The sequence below is a fragment of the Manacus candei genome, unplaced genomic scaffold, assembly GCF_025592945.1.
Source record: "Manacus candei isolate 608988 ecotype Guabito, Panama unplaced genomic scaffold, ASM2559294v1 h1tg000082l, whole genome shotgun sequence".
Classification (NCBI taxonomy): domain Eukaryota; kingdom Metazoa; phylum Chordata; class Aves; order Passeriformes; family Pipridae; genus Manacus; species Manacus candei.
In genome coordinates this window covers 3,723,731-3,742,950 of record NW_026138130.1, presented here as the reverse complement: position 1 = coordinate 3,742,950, position 19,220 = coordinate 3,723,731, and the positions used below count along the sequence as shown (strand labels likewise).

Here is a 19,220-nt window from a genome sequence, read left to right as displayed (position 1 = left end):
TTCCCTCCCTGTGGACGAACACTTGCTTTACCACAGCACTGACTTTGGAATGTGCTCTTTGCACATTCGTGTGTTAATGTTGAGTTTTTTAATGAATTTGTTCATTGTTAGGACAACAATGTGGCCACAGGGTTCTGAATGTACAGTATAGCAAGAGTGTGGTTCCTTTTGAAGTTCTTTTGTTTATTTTGGATTTTTTTGGTTTCCTTGTTGTTGGGTTTCGGTTTTGTTTTTACTACCTCTGTAGCCTGAACAGTAGAAGTGATGAATTAAAAAGGGAGGGAACTATTCTTTCTGGACAAATCTTCTGTAGCTGCACAGCAGTCTGGCTTCTGTGGGCATGTCCAGAGTACAAACCAATGTCAGCATACAGAGCTTCTGTTCCAAAGCTTTAGTGAAACCTGTGTAGGCGTAACATGGATGTTTCCTTTTTCTTCAGATGTCAGAAAATGTAATTATTTTTGCACTTCTCTTACAGACAGGCTGTAGGAAATAAGGAAGGAAAGAGGAAGTGCCTCTGCATTTTCTATATTTTGGTTGTCAGATTATTTTATATTTTTTTTTTAATTGTGTGAAGTTATTTCCTTTTTCTTCTAGCAAACAATTGGGCCATGTACATAGAGCCTGTCAGCAGACTTTTGCTTTGCTATCTGAACATCTTTTTAGAGAATACACTAAGGAAACTGCAATCATTAGAGGACTGCAAGAAAGCTCTGCCAGTGTTTGCATACTGGAAACTCTTGTGAGCTTGACTTTGTATTTTTAACTATCTGCAGATGCTCAGGATCAGACTTGGTGAAAATTTGGTGGGTTGGGAAGGGACTTGTCTGCTTTAATTAGAAAAAAGGAAAAGGACCAGAGGAACATCTTAGGTCCATTAGTAGGCTCACCGTAGGATGAACTGCTGATTTTAATTTTCCAGGGTAATAAAACCCAGTCAGCCACTTGCTGCAGACCTGTGCTTTACACTTTAACAGGGCTTACATTACTTTCCATTAAAGGTGTGGGGAAACTTGTGTCAGGCTCGAGATCTGCATCACATGAGCGTTAAGTTTCTGCTGGCTTGCATTCAGCCACTGCCTTCCTCACAGTACTTGGAGGGGCACGGGCAGGAGCTGGGTGTGTGCAGCCATGGCCCTTTATCTCCTGTTCAAATCCAGCTGTGCAGGAAGCCCCTGGCATACAAAGGTGTGTGAGTTAGGAATTGGTTTAGGAATGACACATCTACTGGCTTGTGATGAGCACGGGTCACTCTGGTCAGAGGAGGGATCGGGGTGTCCCGTAGGCCCAGTGGGATCGGCCGTTCCAGTGCTGTGAGCTGCAGGATTCAGGAAGGAGGTGTCTGTAAGCTGAGAGCTGAGTTTGCACAGCCTGTGTCTGTACCTGCCACATTGGTGTTGAGGGGGAGCTGCCTCCAGGGAAAACTGTTGGGACTAAGCAAAGCTCAGTGACTGGACTTTACTTCCTTTGCCCCTTAGAATAACTGCCTAGTCAAGGCAGAACTATTTACAGGAATAAATAATCAGATTTTTTTTTCCTGTTCCAGAATCGAAATGTAAATACCAGACAGTTTATTAGCTGAATATTCCTGAGGGAGGGAGGGCAGTGTGTAGCTTGGACAATTTTTCTCCCATGCTGTAAGCAGAGTCTGAAAACGTAATTAAATTGAAATCAAAGTGTTCCTTCTTCCTCCTCACACCAGATATGTGGCCAGTAAATGGATGTTTTGGCTCTTCATATTGTGCTTAGGTCATCTGCCTGTACTCCATTCCCTTAGGACAAGCTCAGTGATAAGCAATTAGGCCTGAAAAAATTTTAAAAGAAACACTGCTACTTTACTGTCAGCATCTTGTCTTGAGAAATTTGACCAGCAGAGAACTTCTGGGCTGGAAGGTGATGCTTTTGTATCAGTGCAATATGATTTCCAGAGCTCTCTTGCCCTGATGCCTCCTGCATAGCCAAGAGATGTTGCTTCCACCTTTCCCCACGGACAGATACATATCTTTTTAAGTAGCTGTCAGGAGAGAATAGAGCTTAAAGTGTAATTTAGTGGACCTGTTAAGATGGTGCCTAGGGTTTTAAATACAAATGTCATACTTCTTTTTCTCAGTAAATAAAGCAGTCAGCAGTTTCAGATGTTAGTGAGATACTTACTGGTCACCTTTGGCATGTTTTATAGGCTGGATTTTTCTGCCTTGTTTTGGGAGGCACTGACAGTCTGGTCCCAATGGGATCTATTTTTGTTGAGATTTTCAAAAGGGATGTTTTCATTATTTGTGAAATGTTTTTATGCTGCACACGGGTACTGTACACTCTGTTTCCTGGGGAAAAAAATGCACTCTGTTTTATTGCTGGATTTAAAAGGGATAATTGGGGCTTTATCTTGATGGATGGTGTTTCTACTTGACTCTGTTTCAAGTTCCTCTTTCTCTATGCGTGGCAGATGACACAACTGCACTTATTTGTTCAACTTATTCCAACATGACTTGAAATCAGCTCACGTGGGGCTTTAGTTGCTCTGTTTCTTCAAAACTGGATTTTGCTTAGCTGGTGGCTGAATCTTGGCTTTGGGTGCCAGCAATGTTTCACCAGCAGGAATTGCTGGGATTGCAGTATAATTTGGGTTTCAGGAATTTGTGCCATCCTCTACCACATCGTTCACCATACGTACGACAACGCTGGAGTCCAGGAGAAAGGCAGTGGTGTCTTGCCATTATCTTCAGCACAAGAAAATGAACTCCCCACTGGGCCTTGTGTGCTGTTTCTGGGGCTGGTAAAGGGAGTTTACCCTTGGCTTGACCCACTGAGGGTTTGTATTCTGGCCTGTCATATTTTCATACGTGTTGTGCAGTCTTGGGTTTGCACACCACGGCTTTAGAAACCTGGTGGTGCCACTTGTGCTGTGCTAAGCTTAGCCTTGTTAGGCAGAAAGGTTTTGTTTGGTTACTGTGGTGTGCTTTCTGCACCAGCACAAGGATTCTGTAATAGAGAAGTATTCAACCTCCAGAAATGTCATGGAAGGTTCATGTGGTAGGATTATCCCCCAAAGCATGAGCAGCTTGCAGTCCATCCTAAACTGAAAGCAGTCCTTCCAGAAGAGCAGAGGTACAGCACTGATCTTGGTGAACGAAGACTACTTTTTTCCTAACTCGAAACATTTCTGAAAGTTCCTCTTTGAGGACTGAAATAAAAGGCAGATTAGTTTCTGTGTTGTACAGTACTCCAGGAGTGTTTGCAGTCTCTCCTGGGATTAATGGAAACAGTACATACAGAGTTCGGGAGTGGTTTTTAAGATTACTTTCTCTGTCACAACTTTTAGCAGTATTTTGTTGTTGCTTTAGGATTTGCTAGTGTTTATTCTTTATTCCAGTGATGCTTTAAAGGAGGGAAGGAGTATTTAGCTGCTAGGTCCACAGAATTGTAAATATATTTACAGTCAATTGGACTGAGCACTCCATTCTTCTGTGTAAAGTACAAAGACTCGGTACATGGTTTGCGAAAAGCCAAGTGGCTCGTGAGATTTTTGAATGTAACGGAATAGGCTTCAAAACTATCAAGCTCAAACTGGAGACTGGATACCTTTGGACCAAATCTGTTGTTACTAGATGAAGTAGCCTTACCAGAAAGCCAAAAATACGATGATCCTGTACAAAGCTACTCCTTAACTAGTCCTGTCACATAGTGGCAGACTGGTTACTGCCTACTGTGAGCTCAAATTACCTAAAAGTAACTAAGCACAAAGACGTAGGCTCGGTCAGGAGACTTCAGGTGTATGATGAAGGCTCTTCTTTAAAGGGATTGTGTGCTGAACCCTTATTTCAGAATGCTGCCTCCCTTCCCCAACATGTGTGTAGCCTTGTTTTCAAAGGCAGCCTTTTGGGTGAGAGATTAGAATGGGACTTGGGAACACCAGAGACAACAAGCCTCTTTTATTGTTACGTGTTTTTCTAAAAAAATTAATAATAATCTGTAGGAAACACAACAAAAATGAATTAAGATTGATGACACTTGGTCTCCACAGTCGCTTCCTCAAGTGGCATCTGTTGTTCTGAAATGCACCAGACGCGTAAATGGACTTTTGATGAGAAGACAAAGTTTTACTCTCTTGGGTGCAAAGCCAGCAGTGTTTGGCTCAGCTTTAAGCCATGGAAGCAAGCAGGTGTTGCACTGACCAAATTCAGAGGCAGTAGGTCTGACTGACTGAGCACAAACACGGTGTCTGTGGGAGCCCTCTGGCCTTGCACAGTCCGAGAGGAAGAGGCCTGACCCGGGCACAGCTCAGCAATGGACAGTGAGCTCCGGGCACGGAGGAATCCTCGCCCACTCTGAAAGTTGTTAAGCACCAGTTTCCAAGAAACCTCATGGCAAAAAAAAATAATCTGGAGGTGTCATGTTTCTCCTCTCCTCTTTCATTTTTTTTTTATTATTATTTCTGTTTAAAAGGAATTTTAAATAATCCTTATAGACAATCAGAGGTCTTTTAGGAGACTCTGCCCTAAAGGGTACCAGCTCCCCACCTGTGGGCCTCTTTCTTATACTAACTCATTGGAACTGATGCACTTTTCCTGTATTTTGCCTTTTTTAATTAGCTGCTTGTTCTTAAACAAAGATTTAAATGCATATTGTGTTGTGTCCCTTCTGCTTGTTGTTTTATCTTTCTTTAACTTTAAAAAAAAATATATATATATATGCAGTGAGACTGAAATACTACATGGAAGAGAAACATGCACAAGAAAATATGCCTATTAAGTCCCACCATTGTTTGAGCAGGTGTAACAATTTAATCAGAGGATTTTTTTAAAAACTATTTTGGATGGATATTTTGCTTGTTTTGTCTGTAAATAGTGTACAAAAGTTTGTGTTATATGACAGTTTTAAGTGGTTGTAAGAAAATTAAAAAAGATACTTAAACTGTTACTGATGCCTTTGGTATTAATATGATAAATACTGCTGCTTACCATGAGAAATGTCACATTTTACAAAACTTTGTGGAAAGCTGTCTAGCATGCTCCATTACTTACATAAAAGATAAATGCAAACCACATAAATACCACTTGCACAGGCTTCGTGTTAAAGATCTTGACTGGGTTGTATTCAGTTCCCTCAAATGCAGGAGATCTATTTATCAAAGCCTTCTTGTGAGGTAACTGGTTTTGTTTCACAGGGTGCAGAAGCTAATTAAAATACAGGAGCCGAGGACAGGACCTGTGAATTGGGGTAATTTATTGCTTTCTTTCAGCATAAGGAGCTGCTTGGTACCATGTGAAGCAAACCTTGCAGGTGCTGCTGCTCCTCCTGGATGGTTTTGTAAAGGTTTACACGACCCCAGCAAGTTGAAATTTTACAAAGAGCTGGCTTTGCTTCCTCTGAATAACATGAGAGTCCACAGGACGTTTCAGAAGCAGGTCAGCCTTGTGAAGTTCTTGTTTCCTTACTTGGCCTTCCAACAGATTGTACTCGTGTGCTCCTCAGCACTTGTTTATTGGCTGCACTTCAGTTACCTTGAGCTGATTTTACACGAGGTGCAGAAAACACGTCGGAGTGGGATGAGACTGATTTGCTTGACACTGTCTTTAAACATCTATAAATATGCAGGATCTAACATAAATCTGCTGCTTGCCTCCACGGAGCACTGCCTGCTTGTGGGAAATCTGAAGGCTTGTGAATAGCACAGAGCAGGAGGCGCTGACTTGTCTGACACAGGTTTCAGAAGGGCTTATTGGAGTCCTGAGGAGATGAAACCCTCGAAGAGGTATTTTGGGGGAATGATCTATTTTAAAGCATGGAACATGGAGTACCACGAGGCATAAGCCCTGCAAGTTATGTGTCCGGATTCGTGTCTGAAACACAAGTTTCGTGTGTAAATAGCATTAGGTAAATCTTTAACCGGTGTAAGCGACCAGGTCAGGTGTGTGGGGGGGACATTTAATGCTCAGCAGGTGCTGTGAAAGCTTAAAAACCGTCCCCGGGCCACAAGTAAATAGGTCACAGTCACAGTGCTTGGTGGCTGTGATCCCTGAGTGCAAGGGGGAGAACAACGAATCTGCTTTGGTCCTTGTCCTTTCTGTCTATTTGCTTTCCTGAACTCTTGCCTTTGATGCAGCTCAGAGCAGAAGAGCACTGACCTGGGGCCAGAGGCACTGGACTGTGTGCTCTGTAACACATTTGGGCTGTGTGCTCTGTAAGTCAGGGAACTGAAAACATTTCTTTTTCTAGCTGCAGCTTCCAGACATTTATGGCACAGCCTGAATATCAGAGAAATCTGTGTCATGTGCCAAAACTGTTGGTGTTGCCTGCCAGGAAGGACAGTCACGTAGGTGGGTTGTGAGATAAATGCAACAAATGTTGTTATTTGAAGAGCTATTGCTTCACGTGCTCAGCTTATTTTTCTGATAGACTTAAAACATGTTGTACTTTCTGGGTGGTACTTATAAGTGAATTCATACTTAGGCTGGGATTTTAAATGATTTAAAATATTACAGAAACAGCATGAGAAAAAAATACAATGCAATGTGGCCTGGGTGGATCCCACACTGAAAAGAAGAACCTAAACTTGATGCAGTTCTGCTTGGTGATGAAGAAGAGGGGTGTGGCGTGACAGGGTCAGGCAAGGCTCACTGGCCAACAGGTGCAGTTTCCCAGGTGCAGTTCCTAAATGAAAGATCTGACGTGCTCTGTTTTATCCATTGTGCGCTTTTTAAAGAACAAACGTTTTTCGCTAAAGAACCCAGGCCATAATTTTATCGTTCTACTTTGGTCAGACTTGCTTGACCCTGCGGGGATCTGGGTTAAGCGAAGCCTTCGGGTGCTGCGGTTCCGACCCAGGGCTGGGAACCTCCTCTAGGAGGGCTGGAGTGCGGTTTAGAAATCGCTGTGGATGCCGGAGCCAGGAGGGTTTGGGTGCCCGAGCCAGACAGGGTTTGGATGCCGGAGCCAAACGGCGTTTGGCTGCTCGGAGCTTCGGACCCTGCTCTGCCGCGCTCACCAGCCGGCTCTGCCCAACCTCAGCGGGAGGCCCTGGGGCTAAAGCCCCGCTGCTGCCAGGGGCGCGGGGCCCGAAGGCGGTCCCGGTGCGGGCCCGCGGGCTGTCCCGGCGGGCTGTCCCCGCTGTCCCCGCGGGCTGTCCCCGATGTCCCCGCGGGTTGTCCCCGCTGTCCCCGCGGTGCCCGCGGCGCGGGCGGGGCGCTGAGGGCGGCGGGGGCGGGCGGGCGGTGACGCGCGGGCGGGGCGGGGCCGGCTGGGCCGCCATGCGCCGCTGAGCGGGCGCCGGCCGGGCCTCGCCATGGGGGCGCCGCCGCCCAACGCCAGCCTCGGCCTCACCGCCAGCCCCGGCGCGGCGGCGGGGCCCGGGGACCGCGGCTGCGAGAACGGCGCCCTCATGGACAGATTCGGCATCTTCCTGCAGGGGCTCCTGGGCGTCGTGGCCTTCAGCACCCTCATGCGTGAGTGGCGGGGCCGCGGCCTGGCGGGAGCGGGCGGGGGGGTGTCCCCGAGGAGGGGTCGGGGTGGGCGGTGGGGCGGCGGCCGCGCTGCGGTGCCCCGAGGTTATCCCGGGAAGGGCCGGGCTGTCCCGGGCTCCCGGCCGGGAGGGGCCGCGGCGGCCTCGGGAGCGCAGCGCCGGCGCTTTGTGGGGCCGGGAGAGCCGAGCGGGGCCGGCGGGGAGGCCTCGGGGACCGCGGTGCAAGTCCTTGCACTTTCTGAAACTTGCCTTCCTAAGGTCGGCACCCATGCTGGTGCCATTTACCGCTTCGGGGGCGCGGGGGTGTGTGTCCTGCTCTGAATTCAGCCGGCAGGATGAGGTAGGCGGTGTGTGCAGTGTCACTCGGGTTTGGGCTGTACAGAAGTCACGGGTTTGGCTGCTCTGTTTTACCGCAGGTGGACCGTGTTGTGTCAGCGGCAGCAAAGGCAGACACGCCGCTCTCGGTCGCAGGGTGCTGTGCCACGCTGGCCTGGAGGGCCATACCCGGGAGCTGGGGCAACCCCAGAGCTGTGTGGCTGCTCAGAGTGTGGTGGGAAGGCAGGGAAGGCTGGAGGCCCCAACCCTGGGATGGGGGAGTCCCAACAACGTGGAACAGTTCTGGTGGATTTGTCTCTATCCCATGCTGTAGGTCGTACTCTCTGGGTTGAGGAGTGGAGAAGCAGCCCAGTGCCTTGACTCCGCTGACTGTGGCATTGCTGTTAACAAAAAGTGGGAGAGGGAAAAGGAATCGCCAGCGTCATGTGTTTTGCAGTTTGACTGATCTAAAAACCAAGATCCTGTTTACATTAAAATTGCACTGATGCCTTTTCGTGCTGGTGTCACACTATTATGGTTAAGTCAGACGTTTGCCACAGGCTGTGTTTGCATGCTTTAGTGTCCCAGTCACTGTTAACAATTGCATTGCTCTTGTGAAAACTATGTGTGTAACTGTCCTCATTATGTGATTGAATGGCAACAGTATTCACTGCTGTAGCACTTGGTCAGTCACGGCAGCCTGATAATAGAAGCTTAAGCAGTTTTCAAACAAAAGTACCTCTCTGTAATAATATGATGTGTACACAGTGTTGATTTTAGATTTAAGAGATATAAATAGGTAATTCTTATGGATTGTGCATCCAAAAACGAAGAACTACAGATATTATTTGTCGGGATAGTGCCTTTTTTTTCCTGGAAATGGTATTGTGTGTCTTTATGCATTTTACATAAATGAATCTAAACTTGGAACGCTCAGTGAAGACAAGAAAAAGTGAATACAGAAAGTAAGGACTAGGAAAATGAAAGTCTTGTTGTTGGCTGCACTTCCTGGCTTGGGTTAGGTGCTGTTAAACCAGGAACTGTCAGGAGACTTCCATGCAGTGCTTGCAGTTGTGGCAGAAGGGAGTGGAAGGAAAGCAGGCAGTCCCTCACAATGGACTGGGCAGAAAAGAAATCAGTGTCCAAAGGGGATTAGAGGAAAAACTTAGCAAGGTGTCATGCTTACATTCAAACAGAGGCTAGGTATGCTTGTCCCAGGTTTGTCAGCCACATTCCCCTCCACTTTCCTTTGTGCCTCTCCCCGAGCAGCAGGAGAAGCTGGTCACACCATGTGGGCCTGTTGCACTGGGATAGGAGCAGCTCTGTTATGGGCTGGGCTGTGCAGGAGGGCCAGTTCTGTCCTGTCTGATAGCTCTGAATGTTTCTATCCTTTTTATGTCAAATACAAGACGCCTGGCGTGTTGTTCCAAACCCTGCAAAGTTTCCTCAACAAACAGGACTTTTTGTGACAGATCTGATGTGACACAGAAGCAGGAACTTGTGGCTGAGAGTGTGGCCTCTCCTCAGCAATCACCTGGGCACCTGCACAGCTGTTCCTGTCCCTGAGCTGCTGGGGCTGGAGGGATGACACAGCTTCTGGCTGCTGGATCACAGAACTGATACAGCAAGGAAAATAAATGAGGAGATGTGGTTGTTTTTAAGCTGGAGTATCTCTGCTCCTGTGCTGGCACAACAGAGGTGGTGGCACTGAGGGAGAAACAAGTGGCTGTAGGCAGGGGCTGCTTGAGAGTTGTCTCTTCAGTGGGGTCCCTTTTGAACAGCAGTAATTCTCTGTGTGCAGCTGTATAATTTCTCCTGAAGACACATGGCTGTCTGGTATTTAAATTTAACTTCTAAAGAGCGAGTCACTTCTCTTTTTTTTATTTTTTTTAAGGGGACACTAGAAGGAGGTGTTCTAATATTTTGCTTGTGATTAATGGTGCTGAGCCCTCTGTAGTAAAAGGAATTAAAGTAATGGCACCAGAAATACATTGTACAATTGCTCTTTTTGCACAGAAGCTGTTTTCCTTTGAAAAATATTTGATTTGACATGCAAAGAATAAGAATTTTTGGTAAGTGGCTAAATCAAAGGCTGACCCAGACCTGCTCTTTTTAGATAAATCTTACCCTGCTTGTGTTCATTGGAAAAAAGAATATTTTAAAATGTTTTTTTCTGTAGTATTTAGCTGTAAGAGGAGTAGGCCCTTTTCTGTTCCTTGCTGGGGGTTGTTCATCTACAAATGACTAAAGGACCATTCCTAAAGCAAAATTATTTAAGATGTGACACTCCAGTGTGCCACTTTCTTATGTGTGCACCTGTTTGGTTGCTGTAAAGTTGTGCTGTCAGCTGACCTGCCAATTACATCAGTCAAACTTCATGATTTTGAGGGCTAAAATGTGGTTATGAAAAGGTTTTTAGTTTGTGGAAGATATGGTGACTCCCTGCCAGAGGGAACACGGGAACTGCACTGCTGTGGTTGTCTTCTGATACTGGTGAGAAAGGTTTTTAGCCCAGTCACATTATCAGCCTCCTTTGTGTGCCCTCACTACTGAATTGGCACAACCAAGAAGTGACAGGAAGAGAAAATTTCTCTCTTTGAGTTGACAAAATGTTCGTTTGAAATTAATTCTGAAGTTTCCTTTTCTTTGTAGCTCTTGCCTCCCTGTTGTGTCACGCAGGGAATGAAGAACAGTGTAACTCACTGCTTATCTCACCTTACCTTTTAAAGGAGTGACTTTGTTCTGTTACCTTCAGATTCAGGTACAACCTGTCACAACCCCCTAATCTTTTTCTTGTAGAAGGTGCTTTATTGAGTGATCATTTATCCTGAGTTTATATAGGAGCCTCCTTAACCAGAGTAGAAGTTAGCATTTGGTTTTTATTGCTGTGAGCTGTTGAAGGCCTTCCAAATCCACTACTTAAGTCTCTGTGCTTTCAGATCTTACTCTGCTGCTCTTGGTGTGAAGCTTGTGCAGGGAGGTCCTTTTCTGATGTCTGAACCAGTAGTGAATATACTTAAAACCATCAGAGCCCACCTGTGTGTTGTCTTAAATCACCGTGAATTAATCTTTACTGCTCAGAGTCGGGTCCTCTGCTGTGAAGCTAAAGACTTGTTGAAACAGTTTCCCCCAGATGCTACAGATGTTCAGCACACCAAAAACCTCACTGAAGTCGGGTGAGACAAGTTCTGTAGCTTCTCTCCTAACCATGGGCTTTAAGTCCTGGTGCAAGGGAACTCTCTGATTAAAAACCACCTCATTTTGGCAAATCTGCTTGGACTGGCAACCTGCTTGGACTCTGGTCACTGACTCTCCAGCCTGTGAACCTGCTTTTTTTGAACTCTGTTGCTTAATTTCGTTCTCATCCTCCTGCCTGTGTACACATCGTTTTCCACCCTAGTTTATTTAAGCCAAGCCACTTCATAACAGGAAGTCTCAATGAGTTTCCCTCGATGGAAGAGATGTATGTTTATATTGCAAGCCAGTAAGCCAAAGATAATATTTTTTCACAGTTTACCACTCTAATGTTTCTATCTTATTTCATGGGAATCTTGATTTAAAATGGTAGCTTTGCTTCTTAGGTATTTGGGGCTCTTTGGTGCAATAGTTCTGTAGTTGTTTACTGATGACACAAAGCTGACTTTAAATATTTTTACATAATACCATGTGTTTGTCAATAATCCCAAGCACCTTCTGAGCATTCTCTGGTTGGGCTTTTGTTGGTCATGAATGATTAGAGAGTGGTGTTGGCACAGTATCCCACACATGTATGACATAGGTGTAGTTATAAATGACACAGTTTTTATTAGCCAAACCTGGTAAAGGTATGGGGAAAAACCCACTGCCAATCCCTTAAAACAGTTGGTGTCAGACAGGGTAAAGCAGTTTATTTACTAGGCTTGTTTGTCAGAAGATTTGTACCTTATCAGAATATAGCAATGTTTGTTTTGGGGCACTTAGGAATGGCTGGGAAATTAGATGTGAGTTGTATTGATGAATTATTGAAATAGAAGCATCATTTGATTTTCTGCAGGTAGAAGGTTTGTGTCTGCAAGGAAAATATAAATATGCTGTAAAAGAGACCAGAGTGTGGGATTCTGTTCCCTTTTTATGGCTTTATTACAGTGTGTAATCCTTCTCATGCTGAGAAGGGTTTACAAAAGTGAAATGATTGGGTAGAGGTGCAGTGAATAAGTGAGAAGGTGCATTTGCTGTTGAGGGTCACAGATGAAAGAGAAAGAAGAAACCATTCTGTTAAAACATACTATATATTTTTAAGGTTCTCTCTTTAGTTACAGTGTCCTAAAGGATATACCTTAAAAACTGCATCCTTAATGTCAGTTAACTTTACAGCAAGGTTTTCCCACCTGATAAGCCATGCAAGGAAAATGAATGCTTCTTCATATAATAAACTATCATAAGAGGTAGTTTAGTAGAATTCGAAATGCTTTAGGAAAATAGGCTTTTCAGAGGAGTGATTCTTATTTTCATGAAGGTAAGAGAGTAATACTATGGGGAATAATGTTCTGGGAGAAGGATTTAAAAATAATTGCAGTTGCCTGTAACAAAAAAGTCAGTGTTGGATACAAAAGGACTAAACAATATGATTTAGTTGTTTTCTATAGCAATTTTCTTTCTGCTTGAGCAGATTTAAAACATGTAAAAATGACAGGGAGTTGTCTTTGATGCCCTAGAACCTCAGGCATGAAATACAGGCCTCTGAGTAACAGCAACAAGCTTATTCCACATGGCACTTTGTAGGATGCAGGGCAGTGACCTGATAGCAAGGTGGTGTATTATTAATAAAGACATTATTTAGAAAGATTTGATATTATCCTGACTTGATAATACTGCATCCATGAATGTATTCAGTCTGAGTGAAACAGTGCATGTTCACATGAATTCCTGAGGACCCCCTCAGAAATGTCCTACGTGCATCTGATTTTAAAACTTTTGCAGAAGTTTCAAATCACAAATAGGCTCTTTCATTCTTATGGAATTAGGAGCACTATTGTACTTATTGCACACGGGATCACATGCTGCAGAATGCACTTTATCCTTTTTCCTGGAACTCGCCAGATGGATGCAGAACTGGCATTCCACTGTATGTTTGGGAATTACCTGAAATGAGTTTAGGGACCACTTTCAGGTATCACAGCAGCAGGGATGAATCCCTCTTCAGGTAAAAGAAAACCAGTAAGATGTGCTGTTGAACTATGATAACAGGCAAGGTTTGGGAGGGAGCGAAGGGGGAGCACGTTTGTGACAAGGAGGAGGTGAAAAGGCTCCCCTGGGACCAGCAGGACTCTCATCGCAGCCGGTGGGTGCTGGGGGCGGCCCCGGGGTCGGGGCAGGACCCTGGACAGCTCCAGCGGGGCCGTGTCCTGCCCTCGGCCGGCATCGCACCCTCCCCTCGCCCCGAGTGCTCTCCTGGGATCCAGAGGTGGGTTTTCCTCGAGTGCTGTGGATCTGGAGTAAGTAACACCCTTCCCTGCCGGCTGGCAGAAAGGGGGAGCAGCTCCCCCCCGGCTGGCCGGGACCGAGGAGGGAACAGGATGGGGTGATGGTGGTAGAAATACGGGTTGTCCTCTCCCTCTTTCCAGCCCGTTCCATGGCAATTAGTAATGATCGGTATCTCAGTGCACTGTTATTGTGCAGGTTAAGTGTCTGCTTGTGGCTGCAGGACTCAGAAAAGCCCTGTGAGGTCACTCTGGTCACGGCTAAGTAAATTATGCCTTACAATGATCCAGTGTTTCCTTATCCCCAGATGGTGAGGGATCGCTTGCAGCCGTGGAGTGTGGCTGCTTCTTGTTTGTTTTAAATAAATCATCAGCCCTTCCAGTGCCTCTGTGACATCTTGATCCGTGTTAGAGACAGAAAGGAGAGATGCACTATGAGCTGTAGCAGAAAAAAAGAAATATAAACACACGGGTAAATTAGCAAACTAAATTTTTTCTGTTGCCATGCTAATATTGTAGTACTCTTTAACATATGAAACAACTAGTTGGGATAAATTATGTCTATTGTGAGCTCTCCAGAAAAAGTCAAAATCTTGCTGACAAATTCTGTGCTGTACAAAAGCAAGTATTAATAGTGTTAGGATCTGCTCAGCTGAAACCTTTTAAGCAAAGGAAATAACAGGAAATGAATTTAGGAATAACAATTTTGGAATTGTTTGCTACACTGAAAACAGAAGACCGATCTTGTATTGTAGCATAGCTAGGTGTCTGCTTTCACTGACAATAGGTGAAACATTTTTTCATAGTATTTGGTCCTGCTTGAACTACATTTCCTTGGTTTTTTATTAAAACTACTTGCAAGATGTCTGATTCTTTGTTGGCTGTAGATTGTAATAGCACTTTATTGGTCCTGATGTCCTGATCATGTCGGGCCATTAATATTTTAGTGTCACTAACAATCCTTGAAATGCCATGCCAGTAAAAGTTAAGACAATAAAAATAAGGTACCAATTTAGACAAATAATCTGCAGTCTCTAAGTTAGTTGCACTTTTCATGAACAGTTGTCTGATGCCTTACTTTGTCTTGCTGGCTCAGGACATTTCACATTTTCTTATTACTCAGCGGATTGCTGGATATAGTTGCAGACCACATAATAAAATTGTTCTAAGTCTAATTACACGTCATCCACATTATGAAATGTTTAGGAAGAAGGATAAGTTATGTTGACATTTGTAAACTATTAGAATGATAGATAATCCAAAAACTCTGAAGCTGTGTTTAATTAGAACTAACTTCTGGGCTGTTAGCTAGACTGGTGTTTAACTCTGTTTAACACAGTGAATGTCTTCTTGACTAGTGTTTTATAATTAAATCTGTGTGGAGCTGATTTGTGTGGACACACAGTGTGCAGTTTTGCATTCTGTGGTGATATTAATTTCATGGTTAATGAAGTTTGCATTCCTAAAGTGGTATTTAACAAGGTCTTATCTGTGTAGATTTTGTTGATGAAATGAAAAATCAGGTCTTCTTTCTCATGCCTGCTGGTAGGAAATGATTTGCATTCTCAAAGATTTCTTGATCACAGCAAAATTTATTCCCTGTGAAACTCAGTTTGTTTTTAGTCTCTGTCAGGCTGACTTAGCTCAGAGCTTGTATGAGTCTGCCTTTGCAGGTGCTGTACTCTGGGGAGGAGGGTTTGGGGCTTAGTCAGGAATAACTAAACCTCTTTGCACTGATGCTCAAGATACTGAAGTCCTGTTTTTCTACCACTGACCCTGAATCACACATTTTATATGTATTTGTTGTCATAACCTCATACATACGTTGTCACATGCGAGGAAGGTTGAGGATGAAAATGTGCTAAAGTGGATTTACAGTTCAGATTCCTCATAGCTCACATTCATGGTTCAGATTCATAGTTCCAGGTGTAAGTTCACAGATGTGAAGAGCTAGAGCAGTGGAAAGTCATCATAAGGGAGGCACTAAGCTTGTTTATTCTATTGTTCCTGATGGGGTTTTCCTCTAGATGTTGCTGCCTTTTTTTTTTTAATGATCACACATTTCTGTCGTTTGAAATGCTTTGTCTTTGGTCATCATCTAAACTTCTGTGACATTTTTGGCTACCCCAGGTTCTAAGACCAACCATTCCTCCTCTTGTAGTGATTAATGTGTTGACTCACCTGAGAGAAGAGGAAAACTGTGCTGCATTTCCTTGTTTTATCTGGTGGGGGGGCAGTAAATGGAGCTCAGGAGGACTTGAACCCACTGACCTGTGAGCTACAAGGTGCTCAGGACATGGAGTAACTACAAATAGTGTTCATCCTATCAATTTTGGACAGATTAGCCAGGCACCTCAAATAAGTTGTTTACTTGCAGAACAACCTTTGCTTGCTTTTTGTTGTTTCACTGTAGGGGTTTTTTTTCCATTTCTCAAAAATACAGAATTTTTCAGTGGAATAAAAATTATTTTAAAATTACAAACAACTATTCACAACTACCAGCATATATCCTCTGTCTCTAATAATTTTTGAAGATACTGTGCCTAAAATTTTAATTCCTTCTTAGAATAATTGCTTTTACTTCCTTCCTGCTGCTATGCAACATCTTCCAGCACACCTTTCTTGCTCTGAGGCAGGGGTGTGACTAATAGCCTATGGTATTTTATATACATAGGATTTAAATGTTTTCTTTGGAAGGTAATTGTAATGTTAGAAGATGAAATAGTCCAAGGAGCTTTAAAACAGGCAGGGGAAAAAAAACCACCCTCCTCCATCTGATCTTATAACCTTGAGCTTCCTTATGGCAGCATGTTTTCAGTGCTGGCATTAGATTCTCGTGTTGTTGGAAAGTAAGAAGCTTTTTGCAGGTGGAAGTTTTATCTTGATTTCAGAAATTTAATTTATGCAGTGAATACCTAGTTGTTGGATATGTTATATCAAAGAAGTCTGTATAATTGCCCTCTGACTCTGATGTTACTTGATCATGTGTAAAGAGAATGGATGAAAGGACATTGTGTATCTTTTGTCCTTTTTAAAACAGTTGGTGTTATATGAAATGTGTGTCTTGCAATTCAGTGCTTTGATAGTTTCTGCCTAGGAAGACTGAATGTGGTAAGCAAAGCTATTTAGACTTTAAATGGACTGAACATACAATTTATATCTCCTTTTGGCTTCCTTGATTTAACATATTTGCTGTTTATCCTTTTTTTACAAATGGAAACACAGGTTTCCTTTTACATCTTTTTTGTGTGTATCTGAACTTACATTTCAGGTTTGCTTTTTAAAACTGCTATAGTTACTGGCTTGCTTAATATTTTAATGAATGGTGATTGAGTTTTGAGCTGTGCTTTGGCAATTCTGCCTGTTCCCAAGAGCTAGTTTAAAACAACCAGCTTGAATGACTTAAAGTTCATTGATATCTGTTGTCATACTAATAATGTTTTGAAAGCTTCATGTATTATTGAGTGATCTTGTGAATGCTGTACGTGAAAATGGTGTTGTGAATCGTAAATTGCTGCTTAGTGCACATTAATATGGATTGATTCTATTTGTTTTGTGCTAAATAATTCATGTTTCCCAAATGGTTCTTATTTTTTAGCTGAAAAAAAAAATCTACTTGAACACATCAGGCTGTACTTTTTAGTTCTCACTGGGTGCTTGTATTGCATGGCAGGGATGGTACAGCTGTTTCTCTGGGAACCTGCCTTTTTTTTGGAGGTTGTTTGATGACACCTGGTTCAGAGTATAAAAGTGTTTGCAAGAGAGCTCTGTATTAACCTTCTAAAGCCAATCTCACAGGGATTTTTACTGGAAGCTTAGATTTGCTTTGCTTTAACTGTCTGATAGGTGTTGAAGAACCAGAGTAGCAAATGCTTCTGGCTCTTAAAGAGCTGGGAAGCTGTGATTTATGAGGACTTCCAAAGAGAGCACACCTTGACCCAACAGTGCCCTGTGTGCTCAGTGCCAAGATAACAAATGCCTGTCTCTAAGGCTGAATCACATCTTTTAACTTTAATATTTAGATAAATATTTCCTAAGCTACTTGTGCTGTTGACCTGAGAGTTGTTAAGGCAGTTCCTTGCAGCCCTTTATTTTTAGTGTTGCAGTGGCTTTGGCCTGTCTTTTGGGAAGCAAAGGGCGGGATGTTTCTGTTTACACAGTGCCTTGTACCTGCATTTGCTGACTTTTAAAGTGCTGCTCTCTCTGGGGAGACAGCAAATAGGTCAGCAATTGAGAGTGAGAACTTCTTTGTCCACTAACTTAGTTCAGCTATTTTAAAAGTAAGCTTTACCTTTAAAAAAAAAAGGAAAGGAGAAAAAGCTCCCTGACAATGGCTATTGGTGTGGAATGCCTGGGCCACTGGCTCTGCTAAGACACATTTGTTTCCTTTATGGACAGCCGAGTTAATGCCCCTGTCAGAGCCACACTATCGTGTGCTGCCAGGATGCATGAGAACAGCCTTGCTGAAATGGTCTTAGTGTGAGTTGTGTGCAGGTGATATGACTTATTTGTGTCTCCCACAGCCAGTCTATACAAGCTGAGCGTTTGGAAAAAAAAATCTGAGCTTTAAGTATGTACGTGTTGGGAATAAAGAGCTCAGCAGCCTCATAATGCATTTGGCTGCCCTTCCTGAAGCAGCAACACTGTCTGGTTTATTCCAAGCTCAGGTAGCAGGGTTTTTTCCCCCTGATTTGTCCTCTCCTCCCCTGCACTGTGAAGGGGAATTTTACTTTGTGATAGCAATTCCCTGTGGAATGGCTGTAAAGGTTTAGCTGTCACTAAACCTTTGTGGGGACAAAATTTACCAGTAGGTTTTTAGCTGATTGTGGAAGCAGGGAGGAAGTAAATGCTTATCCAGAGGTAGCTTCCAGTAGCTGTAATTCACCAGTGTTTATCCAGAAAGCGCTGCTGCCCATTTGATAAATTCTGTGGAATCCAGTGTTGACACGTTGTTTTCAGTTGTTTTTGTCACCTGTGTGGATACAAGAGCCCAGGTGAGGTAGCTGGGCTTGACAGATGCTCAACACTGGGGTATTTAACTTTGCAGTAGAACAGCCCCTTGTTCTCTGCTCTAACAGAAGTGCCACTCAGGCCCCTTTAACTGTCACAAAGGTTTTGCTGCCATAACCACGTTATTCTAACTGCTGCCAGTGGACCAGAGAGATAAGGGCTGCAGTTGGCAGGTACCTCAGGCTGTCCAGGCACTGAATCGTTGTCTGACATGTCTCTGAGTAACAAACTAGCTGGGTCATTAAACTTCATTGTGTCCAGTGTTTCTATAAGTTTTTCCCTGAGTGACCATCTTTAATGGACCAGTTCTTAATTACACTACAGAACCACTGAGGCCAAGGACAGGGTGCAGTTAAGAAAAGGCCTTGGCTACTTGCATGGCTAATAGTTTTCTGTCTTACAGAAGTTTTAAAAATCCTTTTTGCAGGGGAGCAAAGCTGTTGGGCTCATGCACTTGACTGTATGTCAGTCTAATATCAACTACAGCAGAATTTTCCTTTGAGTTGTTCCATAAATTTCTTCCTCATGAAGAAACCATGGTTCCTGGTGTCTTTCTCCAGTACAGCTGTAACACTGGATATAACTGCAAATCAGTTATTCTAGTCCAGTATAATTTCTACTTTAATATAATTGGTGTCTCAACTGTTGAGAAGTCTGGGTCATTAAGCAAAAATGGAATAAAAAATTTTGGGACTCTTATGTAGGGAAATAAGCAGGGTGTCCTGCATTTGGGCATCTCAGTTGTAGTTAACAGGGCAGAAGAGAAGGAAGAGTTTGCAGTAGGGCAAAAGTTGAATTATCAAGAGCCTTTTTCTGGCTGGAGAAATGAGCAGTACACCAAAAACACCGGTTCTTATGGCCTTTTTTGCAATCACATTTATTATCTCTCTTTAAGCACAGGCAAACACAGAGTTCCTATTTCTTTTTAAACTATGAATAGAGGGAGTTGCTGAGCTCAAAAGTGTCACAAAAGCTTT

At 43.6% G+C, this 19,220-nt stretch overlaps 1 protein-coding gene across 1 annotated transcript in view; it reads left to right on the top strand.

Moving 5' to 3' along the window:
* The first annotated feature begins 7,244 nt into the window (after nt 1-7,244).
* Nucleotides 7,245-19,220, top strand: part of STIMATE (STIM activating enhancer) — a 32,598-nt gene continuing 20,622 nt past the window's right edge. The window contains exon 1 of the mRNA XM_051811474.1: nt 7,245-7,442. Coding sequence (XP_051667434.1) covers nt 7,283-7,442 — 160 coding nt within the window. The 5' untranslated portion in view covers nt 7,245-7,282. The remainder of the gene's footprint in view (nt 7,443-19,220) is intronic.